The 15,000-nt window shown below is 36.8% G+C and overlaps 1 protein-coding gene across 4 annotated transcripts in view; it reads left to right on the forward strand.

The window, feature by feature from the left end:
* Positions 1-15,000, forward strand: part of BNC2 (basonuclin zinc finger protein 2) — a 333,043-nt gene that overhangs the window by 30,613 nt on the left and 287,430 nt on the right. Inside the window, exon 1 of one of the 4 annotated variants that reach the window (XM_088157177.1) lies at positions 1,500-2,048. The exons of the other annotated variants lie outside the window; for them this stretch is intronic. Coding sequence (XP_088013303.1) covers positions 2,040-2,048 — 9 coding nt within the window. The 5' untranslated portion in view covers positions 1,500-2,039. Of the gene's footprint in view, positions 1-1,499; positions 2,049-15,000 lie in introns of those variants that run through there. 4 annotated transcript variants of the gene reach the window in all.

The raw sequence follows: 15,000 nt of genomic DNA on the forward strand, positions 1-15,000 counted from the left end.
AATACCACTTAAATCATGGTAATTAGTGCCAGTTATCTGCAAAATTTAACAAATAGAAATAAGGTGCTATACTACCTTATTTAAAGACAACAAAAAAGGCTCTACCAAACAATGGAACTACCATCAAGCCCTTTTTATTTTCATTCCTGTCAGGGGTATTTTATTATAATTATGTCATCACTGGAAATTTCCTTTTCTCCAAGTGATCCAATCTTTTTCTTCATATTTAGACTTCAGCTTTCCCTCTTCATTTCACTGCTTTCTTTGGAACATACTATTAATGTTGGGTTGTTCAGCTGTAGAATTCTATGGAAGTTGGTGAGAAGAGGATGGTTACTTGGATACAGTCCTCCCGTCCCCATCCTAGGAATATCTAAAAAAAATTGATTCTGTTATAATTTGCCTACATGTAAATTTGAGTAGCTCTCTACAGTCAGTTAACCAAGGGAATCTGCATGGAACTATGCCATAGTACACAGAATTGCTACTATGAGGCTGTAACTTCAGTCTGCTCTTTTACTAGCATCAGACTACCACCAGCAGAACTGAACCCTGGTCTTGGATTTCATTCCCATGTAGCAGGAGTTTTATTAAGACAACAGAAAGCAGCAAGCAGCTTAATAGCATCAAGCAGATAGTGTAATTGTATTGTACAGATGGCTTGCATGCAGTATCTAAATAAATAGTGGGTTCAGAATGGTAGTGATAAAGCCAACCAAGATGGTTTTCCCAGTTGTGAAATGTTTGTGTAAAGAATGACCTTTTTTGTTTTTGTTCAAGTCTGACAGCTGAAGATGCTTTTAAAACGTTCTAGTCACTTAGAGTGGAGCTATACAACTTCAGTTTGGTAGCTTTAAAAGGCAGATCATATCCATCATTCAAATAGCAAGTCTCAGGGTTATGAGAGAAGACTGGGGATAGGAGATGAGAGCTGTTCAGTCCAGTTTACATTTGTCACTAGTGACTAGCTTTTAAAAAATGTATTAGCTGTGCATGGTGGTAAGTAAGTTCCAGCTGCAGGGGATTACTGCTCTGAGTGGGTCGGGGATCTTGGAATGCATTCAGTTCCATCAGGGGATTTGTGTCCCTCGTCATTAGCCTTAACATTACTAAAGCACTAAAGATTAAGAACAGACCAGTGTCACCTGCTCCGAACTTCAGAAAACTCTCCAGAATTATTGTAAGCAAAGCAAAATAAAAAGTAATTTAAAAGCAAAACAAAACAACAACCACCTAAAGAGTTCTCACCTTTTAAGGAAGGGAGTACAGGGCATGACATAGTGGAGAAGGAAGAATCTCCTATATAAATCTGAGTGAAAGATGCCTGTGACATATAGGCAATTAAGAAAAATATCCAGATTTTGGAAAAAAAAGAAAAGTATCTGTTGATGCATTATTCTCCCTACTTATTTAATGTGTCATAGTACTAATTTACACCACAAACACCTCCACAAATACCTGTCTGTTAATGAACATTTTTGTGGGGAGTTTCAAAATCAAGATGTGCTGCAATTTTAAGGAAGTATTTCCAAGGCCTTTACTCTCACAGGTTAGGAGTGAAGAGTTTTACTGTGTTTTTTCAGGATACTTTTTTTTTTTTCCCTCAAGAATAAGGCAAGTGAGCCGCACAGGGCTTTACTTTTTTCAGGGATTTTGAAATTCAGCTTACATGCCAGCAAGCAGTTTAGTGGCAGGAAGTCTTTCCTAGTAGTGCAGTCATGAACTGGTAAACTAGAAGCATCTGTAAAAATTTAGAGGGAGTATCAGCTTTCTCAAAGCTCCAGCCCAAGACTAATGAGGTGCAAATGATAGCGCTGCATAACCCTTCTCCACCCCAATTGTGGAATGAGATATTGCGACAGAAAGAAGTAAAGAAATAAGACAAAGATTTCAAAACTTACACTGCCCTGAAAAAAATACTCGGTTTTCAGGAGATTTTCAAATGGCTGAGGTGGGCCAACCTGCATATTTTGCTAGCAAGAAATTCATACCTTCTTCCTCAACCGCAGACATATTTCCATGGCACTGAATACTGACAGATGGAGATTGTGAGCAGTAATTGATTTTTTTCTGCATGTATGTGAAATTTTACCTCTTGATGTGGTTGTTCTTATTAACACTTGCTCTACTAAGAAACTAACTTCTGCTAATTTGCATCTTTGATAGATCCTTTTCCTTGCTTGCTCTGCAGAAAGAGAGGAAGGGAGTAGAAATGCCATTTGTTTGAAGGATCACATCTGGGGTGTGATCTGCTGTATCTTGACACCAGATGGCAGGTTTAGGCTGACAACTAAAACCCGGTTTAGCCTCGTCAAATGGCATCTTAATCTTTTACTTTCTCTGACCATACACAAGAGGAACTACTATAAAATCATAGCAATTATTTGGACTCAGACTAAGAAGCCTTCCTTTGCGTTTATTAAATTTCTTGCTTCTCATCTCTACAGTGTTTATAGGAAAGATTGCTTCTCCTTGGCAACACCTAAAACATTATTGCACGGCTTATACATTGTTCCAAGTATGTGTTGTGGGGGCAGAGGTGTGGTGCCTTTAAGTGGCTGATTCTTGTCATAACAGGTATGGCATTAGCCCTGCTGAGTAGTGACTAGAAGTGACAGCATTGCGTTTGAGGTGCCTGGAGGGCACTCAGTCATCACTCCTACACAGCAATATGCCTTTGAAAGCCCTGTATACAGTTGCTTGCCAGTATGGAGTGCGCTCAGTAAAACCTAAGGACACAGAGGTTTGATTCTTGTGTTCTTTTGTTCACCAGATTTCCAGAAGAAGGTCCTGGAAAATCAAGGGAAGAGCGGGGCTGTGCACTGCTCACTGTTCTGCTTCCTTCCATGTTAGTGTGTGCACATAATTAGGCTTCACCTCTGCTCCCCTGCCCCGCCCCTTCAGTTGGGCGCTTAAGTGCGTGTCTTTCAACTTCAGGCCACCCAGGACCTAAAATCTTCATCCCGCTTCTCACCTCTCTCTTCTCCCTGGCTTCTGCATCTTCCCAAATTTACTTCCGCTTACTGTGTACAGCAGTGCTCTTTAGTGGTCCTTGTAGTTGTGCTTTGCGTTTCTTTGTCAAAAAATTGCCATAAAGCATATAAAACTGAAAACAGAAATGTGAGTATTTACGATCTTACAGAATTGAAATGTTCTTGCTTATAAGGTTTCTTACTAAATACTATGGGCTTCTAAAATGTTTTACCTGAAATGGAGTATACAGAATTCATATTCCTGTTAGTTGAGTAAAAACATAACAGCAGAGATCAGCATGAAAATACGATGGAATACCATATTTTATCAGGAAGTTACATGTCACAGTATTACATTTTTTATCAAGCATGAGATTTTTATTACATATTTTTTAACCTCTATTTTTGTAATGTGTCTCAGTTACATCAATCAGCCTCTAAACTAGCCTTGGGCACTTTCCTTGTAAAGTTCTTAATGGATTGCTTTTTTAAGGATTTGAATTTAAGTAATTTTAGAAGGTTGTTGCTGCATATATGGGTTATGGGTATGCTTTTGCAAGTTTGCCAATATTTGGTATTTTATTTATATAATATTTACATTTATTTGTTGTTAATGATTTATTTCTGATGTCACAATGCTAAAGAAACGATGAGAGAAAGAAAATGCCTATTCTACAATACTGAGAGAAAATCTTCAACTTTTACATTTTATAAATGTTTTTTAAAAATACCAATTAAGCTGTAAATTGCAGATTTGGAGGAGCAGGCTGGACTGATTGTGGGAAATTTGCATTTGTGAAAAACATGTGTCTTTCACTATGAGTTCCAACTGGAGTGCCTCAGTACAGACTCCTAAGCTGACTTTGGCAGTGTTGAACACACTTTTTTGGTAGAAGAAAAATGTTTAATGTTTACTTTAGTGTTGGAAGCAGTGGACATGTTCTTCACTAGTAAGCATAATTCTTTTATATTTCCTCCATTTTTTTTCTCCTTCTTGAAATGCTGTTTGAAATAAAGAGGAGAGACCTCTGTCATTTATGTTTCTATATACCAATAGGAGTCTTCATTGATATCAGTCTCCTGTGCATTGATTTTGATATGATGGGCCTGCAGAATCATCATGTGTTAAATTGGCTCAGTGTGCTGTACTTCAGATGAAGTAACTACTGGAAAACTCAGATTTAAATCTATAGTTCTGTAGGTTTGATTTTACTGTGAGTTTCATTTAGACCTTTTTCAGAGCAATGAGGAAATACGTGAATTGCTTTTTTCAGAAGTACTAACATGTATGCTTTAGAAAGAAAATTAATGAGAAAATTCTTACCTGAGGAAAAATTCCTTTGTAATTTATCAGAAAATCTGAACAGACTACCTTTACACATACCAAGATATATCCTGTCCAGTGATGCTCTTGAGGATTGAGGGTAGTTCAAGATTGGGCATCAAGTTTAAGTTTAAAGGCTTATATAAAGAGACACTGGAAATAGGCCGGGCTTATCATGCTGGATTCTACAAGATGTTGGGGAGTCACAGTGTTGCTGAAAAATTTTTATTCTAGCAAAATTTGAATAGATTTGGTGATCTCTTGAAATTAAGCACATCCTTCCTACACAGTGGTATAATACGAGAATTGCTGACTTACACACTAAAACCAGGAAAACAATAGAATGAAATAACTTAGGGATTTTAAGAACCGTACCTAATTTTGAGCAAATACAATTCCCTATTACAGTAGAATTCATCATTCCAAAAATGCTTACCAAAATAATCTTTAATCCATTTTGTCAAATGACATCCAGTTACAGCAGTATCCTTTTAATATATGTTCTAGACACATTTATGTTCTCTCTACTTATTTTCTTTTACTTCAGTAACTTTGAATGCTTTCATGGCTTCACTTTTGACTCCTTACTTCAGCACAGACAAGTAGGGAGACTTGTGGTTTGTTCTGGAAATAAAGCCAATGCCGTTGTGTGAATTGGATAGTGAGTAAGGAGAAGGTGCAGAAAATTTCATATAGTTTCTCTGAAAGCTACTCATGTCTCTGTGATATGTTTACACTTTGCTGAGCTCAGACTCACTTCCTCTGAACTCACTGCCTCTCCATTTATACTTTAATGCAAATTTAATAATGTAAAACATAAAAACTGTGTTCTTAGATAATCTAGAAAAGACTTAATCAAAATCGACAACTGCTAAAAGCAATCCTTAACTGTAGTGCCTAACTATTGTTCAGGCACACAGTACAAATGCGTTCTGCCTAAGTTAGCCAGAACAATGTCTCCAGCTAGTGATTAGGCTCAACTCCAACTTTCACCTGAGGCAAAATTTATGCAGTTATACTACTGTTTGTCAAGTAATTAAAGGCAAAAGATGTATTAACCTGAAGTTTTTGGGGAGTTTTTTTGTTGTTGGTTATTTTCCTTTTTTTTTCATTACATGTAAATGGATAAATATTCCAATTGAGCAAGAAAAAAAGTTATCAAAGGCTTACGTAGGAGGCTTTGGGGGCTGAAATTTCTATATAAATTCATGGATGCTAAGCCATGTCTGTCCCTCAGACACATCTGTGTAGCCTTGTTGAAGTTGTGGTTATCTCCTGTTGTGTACAAGTGCCATTAAGGGAAATGGAATGACAGGAACACCTAACAGATGGAGAAGGAGCAGGAACCAGAACCTGTCACATGTCAACAGCTGTATGGAAGACTGATTGGGAGCTTGTAATGCTGGGTGGCAGAGGAGCAATCCTCTTTTGTCCTGTCTTCATCTGTGGGGGAAGGACTAGTTTCACAGTATCTACCTGGTTGAGGTGTTCTTCTCTTGTACTAGGGTATGTGCAGCAGAGCTACAACCAGCTCTTAGTATATCTTGAACTCTTTCAATATGTGCTTAAATGCTAAATCAAATTGTTATTTGTTACATTTTCAGTCTCACTCATCTAGCTTAGGATTTAAATAATTGAGAGGATATTACATATATTGCATTATGATTTCTGAAGAAGTTATGGTTTACAAATACAATTTAAAAGTGTTGTTGAATGATTAAACCACAGACAGAGAACCCAATGAATATCAGAATTTGAGCAATGGCTGCCAATTGCCAGTGTATGTGATGCACACTGGGCTCTATAGGGAACTAAAGCATAATAATTAGTTACTGGGCTAATGCAGAAACAAATTGTTTGTATTCCACTTCTATTTCCCTTTAACATCTTCATCATATCATATGCAGACATTACCTACATTATTACAATTTAAAAAAGAAATTTCTAAGTTATAGATTTACTACTCTTTTACTTCTAACTGCCTATTGGCTCAGCAATGGCATAGATGAAATGACAAATTTCAGATTGTTTTCTGTGGTTTATATTGCGTCAACTTCTCATTCTTTGACTTTGTTTATAATATATTCAGCTTCCTACCAGACTCTCAGCTAAGTATTGGAAAGTGTAGGACTGCTCAGCTGCTCACAGAAGTTACCTAGATGTACTGGTAGAAATTAGATAGATTAGATTAACACATGTATGTTAATGCACATTTCTCTGTAGGCTGTGGACCCTGTGTTAATATACTAATATTCCCATCATGGATTTAAGAGGCCTGCTTCCCTTTATTGTACTAATAAGATATTTATGGGTAGGGAGCTGTGCATCACAGTACACAGTTATCTGATCTTTTGCCTCTGGAGAGACAACTTTGAAACCTCTGAAGTCAAAATGAAAACAGGCTTCCAGTTATTATCCAAGCCCTGCTTTGTGCCATTCTATGAAAGGAGTTGGCCATTTCTGGCAGTCTTTATTAATGAAAAGACTAAGAACAAAACCAAGATTGATGAGCCTGTGGAGATAGTAATATAGCTGAATGTCAGGTACTTTTGATAAAATAATTGCTGTGTTTATGGTCCTTTCACCAGCATGGGACAAAAGTTGAGTAGTAGTATTCATAGGGACTCTGAGGGATAATTGATCTTTCTGTATAAATAAGCTCTGATGCATATTTGTAGTTTACTCTCTGCTATTTATATATATATGTATACATACATATAAATGTATATACATTCAAGTTGTGGTTCAATGTAAATATCCCACTGTGTTGGGCTGTGGAATGTTCTCTGATTCTGGACTACCTGTAATGCATGCATGCGGTGACTGACTGCATCTGTGTAGGCCAGTACTTCTCATATCTTGTTTTTTTCCAATTCCATGTGGCTGAATAAAAAAGTTATTGTGCTCTTATAACTAAATCATCTTTGTTTGGGGTTTTTAGGTGTTATCTTACTTTTTCTTCTTCAGAATTCCTGTTTATTTTCTCTGAGGTGTCTCATCTCCATTGTGATAATGATTTCAGTGAAAGAGCTCATCCATCACTGACTGCCCTGTCCTTTACTGCTCACTTGCAGAAAAACGAATGAAGGTAAACAGTGTGAAAGGATTATAAGAACTCACCTTAACTAATAACTTCCGAGAAAAATAACCAGTTGTCCATTACATCTGGGCAGTCTGGAGGTCTTTGGCCTCAGATCTGGACAAGAAAAGAAGTAATCTCAACAAAAATCAATTTGTATCACACAGAATATCCAGTGCTTGATACTGAGAATCTAGCATCAGAAATAATTTCTGAAGATGAAATTTTTGTGCTTAGTCAAGTATTCCTGACATACGTCATATTCTTCTAGAATCTGGCATTCAGCTGTCAAAAAATTACTTTCTTGTTCAGATCCAAGCTCATTTTGTCAGCTTTCTTTTGTTTCTCAAGCAGATTATACACAGTACAACATCCTCAGAAAGAGGCAATGTAGCCATTAGCGCTGCTCTTCAGAATGGCTTTCCATGAAATTTCACAATTGAGTCTCCAAACTGACTTTTGCAAACAATGCTGGAAAAATATATTTAGTGTCTCGTCCTATTTTCTCTTTTCTTTCTTGTCATCTGTTTGCGACTGTGCTGTCAGATACTCTTCAGACCTTCTTAATCAGTGTATAGGAGTGCGATACAATACCTTACACTTTCCACTGTCTTCCTCCAAACACCTCTCCTAATCACTCAGAGATTCTTCAAAAAAGGATTCTGAAGTGAACTGTTAGAAGAATGACATGACTACTTAAACTGTTTTATATTGGAGGAAAATTGTTTCACAGCAGCTGTTTCTGAGAAACAGAAAAAATAGAAGATCCATCAGTCCTGGACTAAGAGGACTGAAATCCAGAATTAACATTCAGTCTGATGACATTGTTGTTGCTCCTGCTATGCCTGTTCTTTTTGGTAGACCTCTACCACTTCTGTAACCACTTCCTACTTGGACTTTGTCATGAAGGTCCTGAGGACATTTTAAAAAAGTGAATTGTCTTCAGGCCACGTCTGTAAGACTGGCTCATAAAACAGATGGTGCAGCTTACTGAAAACTGCACTAGAATTCTCTCTTGCCAAAAGTTGTACTGTTGATTTTATTAGCTCTGACAAAGCTAACAAGGTGACTCAGATTACTGCTATTCTCTTGAAATGGAATGTGGCCATATTTGGCCGTAGGACATCCTGCACTTACACGCAATCTAATACAACACTGCATGTTCATTTAATGCAGATGTCATTTGAACACTCTATAATCCAGAGTGCCCCATTTGATGGACATGTTGGTGACTATCATGCAGCATGATGATTCCCTCTATAAATAGAAAGAAAAAAAATAGGCAAAGGTTTCTCTTCCTTCATCATTGCTTTCAGCATTGGAAAAGTTTGATCTCTATTAGATTTGCTTTTTCATTGGATATCACAGAACCAGAGGCTTGATCAATATTTCAGGTCAGAGCAAGGAGACACTGAGGCTACAGTTTACATAGTAATGTCATAATGAACAGATGACAGGAAACATGACCACTGTGCAGTGAGATCTACTCCTTTTGGTGGGAAATATGGTCTATGAGACAGGCTTTTCCCAAGAACATTTAAGTCACTCTTACCTGTTTGGAGACTGTAACTATTTGCAAAATGGATTCACCTATTTTAAGAGGATGCAGATCATAAATGGAAAAGGAAGGATGATGGCCTATGTGCTGCTTTCCAGGACATAAGATAGCCTGAGGTCTGCTTCTTCCCTTCAGATGTCAACAAGAAGTGCCAGTACTTCTACTCGAGTATTCTTATGTTCCTGATCTTGTGGGGAAGGAGATTTAAGTACAACTTCCCTGAGTCATCTTCGACTAACAATCCTGCCCAAGGTGAGGCAAGAAACAACATGATTGATCCTTCTGGCTCCAGCTTGGCTGAGGCTGTTCTGACTTCAGCACCCTACCTTTGTTCCTGCACTATTTTACAGTGAACTTTCACAGATTTTACACCCAAACCTCACATCCTCCCACATCATACTATGAACACCATGTGGCTTCCAGGCTTTATATGCCACTTGCTTATCCTCAGACAGTGATATTTTCAGCAACAGTAGCAGAAGTAGCCACTTGAGCCATGTTTTTTATGTGAAAGTGGTACCTCTCTCTGTGTCTTAGTTACCCATATTATCTGGACTGTTTTTTGTTCATACAAAGTTTTGACCTAAGATCATATTAAGTGTATCTACAGCAATTTCCATTGTGCATCCATATGTGCTAGACATTTCTTTTTTCTTCTTTTTCTATACCACAGTTTCAATCCCACTGATTAGGATCTGACTTTTAGTAATGTGCACTGTTTCCCAGTGGGTCTGGTGTGTTTCTGGATATTTTTTAATGATTACTACTCTTCCGATAGTTTATAATATAGCCATATTATAAAGTGATGGGAGATCGAGGCCCTAATATTTGTTCACCTCTTCCCTCCCCTTTCCACTCTTTTACTTCAGACAATGCCTGTGTTAATTGTTTTTAGCCTTGGGTCAACCGCTCTTGTTTGCTTGTTTGTGTTGATTATATCCCATCCTGAGATTTAAAGAAGTGCTGTCTTTATCTCCACTCACTAACCAATGCAGAAGCATAATGACATCATTATTTCTTGGAAATTGCCATCTTTCCTCAACTGCATATTTAATGCATGTTTGGTGACGGATGCTTTGTACAGGTAGGTCTTTTAAAGAGGAAGATTAATTAGTTGTAACTGTTTTCTTTGAGTGGTGTGTTTAAGCTGTCTGTACAGGTTTATGGGATGATTCTACTTCCTTGTAATTGGGCTCATGTGTGTGCAGGTGGCCAGCAAGGGTCAATCATATTTCCTTCTAGGAGAGCATATGTAACCTGAGATGATTTATAGTAACTTGATCAATAGTTACAGTTGACATCATGATCTTTTTCAAGACAAAATGAATGTTTCTTTGCTTAGAAAAATAATTCCTCTTCATACACTTCAAGTGCTACTATGATAAGGCAATATATACCCTCTATAATTCTGTCATTTCTGAATTTGTCAGCCTCAGAAATCCAGGATTCTTTCTTATATTCCATGGGAAAAGTGGTAGAAAGATGAGCTCTGGCTGCAGAGGCCCTCTCAAAGAATACCCAACTTTAAATTGCTTTCTTCTTCTCTGAGAGTGTCTCTTAGTGTGCCTCTTCATCCAGTAGTGTGAAAGCAAGAAAAACTAAGGAATTATACAAATTTGTAAAGGATTTGGTACATGTAGTGCATTTATTTTTTTACTTTCCCTTTTCTTACTGCTTAATCCAGCTACCTTTAGTATTTATGAAGCATAGCACAAAATTCTAAAAGTTTTTTTGATTGTGCAAAGCAGTACAAAAGTTTTAGCATTTTTATTGGTCACTCTGCTGAAATCAATGGGAGTTAATTACTGAAGCCATTGAAATCAAGATTCAATAAACAATTTTTCCTGAAGTAGTTGACTCTTCTGTTTTTCTTTCAAGAAAATGATATGTGCCTGTATTCATTTATGTATCATATATGTTACATGAATACAAGAGGGAAGACACGTGCTGCTGACACATGATGTATTTTGGTTTTCTTTGAGTCCTGACTATTCTGAATAGCATCATCCTTCTGAATGCCTTAGGACTTCAAGTTAATATGCAGTGAGAAGGCACCAGTATGTCCTCAGGGATCTGTGTGGTTTACATTGGTAATTCACTGTAGGAATACAAATTATATGATGCTTTGTGACCTGCAACTTTCTTCTGGGTGTGGTGCTTGACAGATTGTTAAATTTCATGTTGGAAATCTTTTAGTAGGCTTCTTTCTACAATATTCTTTACAAAGTACTTTGTCATTTGACTGAAGCGTTGTCATAATCCCAGCCTGGGATTTCATTTATTCTCTTTCCTTGGTGAGGACAGAGAAAGACACATGGAAGAAAAATTATGTGAATGCATGATTAAATTCATCTTTCTTTTAGTGCCTTTAGTTTCTTAGGCATAAGTGGTGAATATTGATGTTCACAATCAGTGATTAGAAAACTTGAGTTACTTACAGTATCAGAGAAAGAAATTTCATGACTACTTTAAAATCCTTTTTTCCTTAAAAGGTCTTTCTCTTTTTGTTAGGACAGTGTGATATAAAAAATGCTTGGTCCTGCCCTCCTGTAGGAGGACTGTTAGAGGTAGTACTTGGAACAGGAAATGAAGAGTAGAAACAAGTGGGAGCAGAAAACACAGTGTGCAGTCTCCACGACCCGTGTCACCACACAATCTTGTTCCTGTCACACACTGCGTAATCAGGAGGGACGACACAAACCAAATCCTTTTTAGTCCATCGAGGTTACAGTGTCCCAGATGCAGTGCCAAGTGACATTTTATGAGTACAGGTTGCTGTGCTAAGGATATGCACCCATGCGTTATGCAGAAGTGACCTCGTAACTATGCAAATGTCAAGGAAGGAATAATGATTTACAGGGCTTTTTTTTACAGGTTTTGCTTATTTTTCTTTTTAAAAAATCTATCTATCTATCTATCTATTTATCTATCTATGTAAGATATCTAAGAGGGTGTGAACTGGGCATTGCATAACTTCAATATCTTTATGTACAGGCAGTGAAAATAGCAAATACTTGGCTTATCTATAGCATCTTTTTAATCAGGTAAGTCAGCCTTGCAGTAGTGTCTGTGCAGAGTTACTTATTGTTATTTGAGTTTTACACGTGGATAAACAAAAAAATGGAAAAAATAATGAAATTAATTTTTTAAAAATAAAATTTTATTTGTTTACCTAGCATCTCATAACACATCACTTGTTGTTTGAGGACTAAGTGTACATCTTCATACTTCATACTTGCTTTTCCTAACCACGGGACATACATCCTCCCTACCAACTTTTACATGTCAAAGCACAGTTAAGCAAGTACACTGGTATAGATCTCTCCTCAAAAAGTAATGGTTTCTATAATTATTAACAATGTATTTCATTCTGCACTGCTTCTTACCCAAATGATACCTTGTAGTTAGAAAAATACATTTTCTATATGTGTACATGGTATGTCACAAACAGGACTAATTCTTGGAGTGCAATGCAGAAAGCAGAATAACAGCATAAAGTAACAGAAGAGTAGTCTGAGGAAGTGAGAAGCATCCAATTGTCTAGAAACTGCCATGTACATTAAGTGCTAAGTTTACACAACCTGTTACTTTGACTGGAGTGAGGAGTCAATACCCACATTTCATGAAAAAAAGTCAGCAAAATGGATGTGTGTTTTATTAAAACTTACTAGTTTTCTACTCGGATCTCAAAGCGCCTTGCAATAGAAAAAGTGCACCAGGAGTTATGAGTGAAAGCTCGGAACATCACTGTGTCCCTTTGATGCTGCTGTAATAATTCACAAGTTATTTAATACTCAGTGTTTGCAGTTTCTTTCTGTTTCAAGTGCTTTTTATTTTTCAATTTCTGTCATATAAAGCAGTTTCCTTCAGGATCGGGGAAGAAGGGAGAATGTCCATTGTGTACATGGTGACTGGTCTCTGTTACATTGGTCATCTTCACTAACCAGTTTGGAGGAGATAGTACCACACATGGGCTATACCTTACTTAAGAGGATGAATTCTGTAATATCGATCTGCCATGATAAGGACTCTGTGTGTATTAATTTCTCTCCATTAACATTTAGTTGCTATGTTAGTCTTTGTTCTTAGTTACTAGCAAATGACCAGACAGGAAGCCAGAGAAACCAATAAAATTTACTCCAGTTGGTCCCATTTTTCTAGTTTTAATTAGTGCCTTAATTTGTCTATTGTTTATTCTGCTCATACTAAAAATGAGGTGCAGTCTGAACTTCATCATAGTTTCAGCATAATGCAGGTTTCAAATGAATACTTCTGTTTTTAAACTGCTAAAATCATTGAGTGTACTGTATGCAGACATACTAAGGTGACTCCTACAGTGCATCTCTCAAATACTTGGAGAGCAGTGTTGTTTCATTTTTGTTCCTAGACACTGCTTTGCATCTGGAATTTTTCAGTGTCCACTAGATTAGTTTACTAGAAATCCCCATTTTTTTTCTAAAATGTATTTCCAAAATAGATGCATAATGAATTAGTAGCTTCTATACCAGAGCATCATACCTGATTTTTAGGAGCTGTAGTTGTAGAAACGTGATAATCTGTCTCTAAAATTGTGTAGGCTGTGGTCTGGTCACTGTTACCTGCTGAAATGTCCTGACTCCCAGGGTTGTACTGCTAGGGGTGGGAGATGGGATCTTCTTGTAACAAATTAGAATTTTTCTTGGACTTGAGCTACAATGACTTCTATGACTGGTAAAAATGATAAAATCCAAACAAAAAAATTTCAGTGACATTGATCTGCTGATAATCCATTCTCTACTTTCCTCAGTCTCATCTCTTCCCTGTATACCTGCTGTTGTCAGTGTTCCCTCATTGCAAAGTTTAATCTTTGTACTTAGTACCTGGATTTAATCTGCATGGATGTGTCTATTGAAGCACACTTGGACTGAAGAAAATAAACTGCTTAGAGTGTGGGTAACATGCCTGCAAAATGGATGAGTTAAAATACATAAAGTTAAAATATAAAACTTAAACTTCTCTTTGCATTAAATGGCAAAATCTTAGAGCAGTTCCAAAACTAATTTTCATGAAATCTGAAGATGGTCAAAATTATTTACACCTAGTTTATCTGAGATTTTTGCATTAAAAAATATGTTTTCAAAGCAGCACACTGATTTATAAAATTTCCTGTATTTTAAAATATAGCTAGGACTGTTAATTCATGTTGTTACTCTTTGTATGTACTCATGTAGTCGGTGTGTGCTTAGAAAAACCAGATAAATTCTCTATACTGCTTCACCTTGTGCTTAAAAGCAATGGAATGTGTGAGAGTCTTACATGAAATACAGATACTGTAAATAAATATAATTTCTAAAGTCCTGGCAATTCTAAATTGGTGTTTGCCAGGACTTTAGCACAGCATATCTACAGGAAGTGTGTCTTTACAAGTATTTTGGAAAGTCTGATGCTACTCTGGAATTTGTATATAACTTTTAGTTGTGCACATGTTAATAGAAGATCTGTATAACGCAGACACTGTGAATGAAACATATTTGACAGTCTTTCCAAAAGCAGCAGCCACTGGTAGATCTGCAGTAAACCATCCAAAACAAACTGTCACTAAAAACAGCAGTAGGCCACTACATAACAACCACAAGAATTAATTTAACAATTGCAGTGTTACAGGCTTGTATATTCAGCATTGCACATCCCTGCACCTCGCTGTTTAATTTAACTTGACCTCCACAAGTTTTAATAATTCCATCTAGGTATTTAAGTCAGTACGAAGATCTCTCATCTAGATTTCTCACTTTTATGGCCCTAGTTATTGTAGTTGGCAAATAGTATTACCCACATATACTGCAAAAGTACTGAAAACATGCCTGTAGGTAAGAAATTCCAATAGCTCTCCAGTATGGGAAAGATTAATCTCAGGCATTAATTACTGTGCAAAATGAAATTCTGATGTTATATAATCTATTAGTGTTGGCAGCAGTAGATTTAGAAATTTTGAAAGAATAGGAATCTGCAAAAACAAAGGGCTAAAATCTCAATTGTATTAACATACATTCAAAAATTCTATATCACAGGAGAAGTGAGGAAATAACAG

This window comes from Sturnus vulgaris, chromosome Z (assembly GCF_052056855.1).
Source record: "Sturnus vulgaris isolate bStuVul1 chromosome Z, bStuVul1.hap1, whole genome shotgun sequence".
NCBI lineage: Eukaryota > Metazoa > Chordata > Aves > Passeriformes > Sturnidae > Sturnus > Sturnus vulgaris.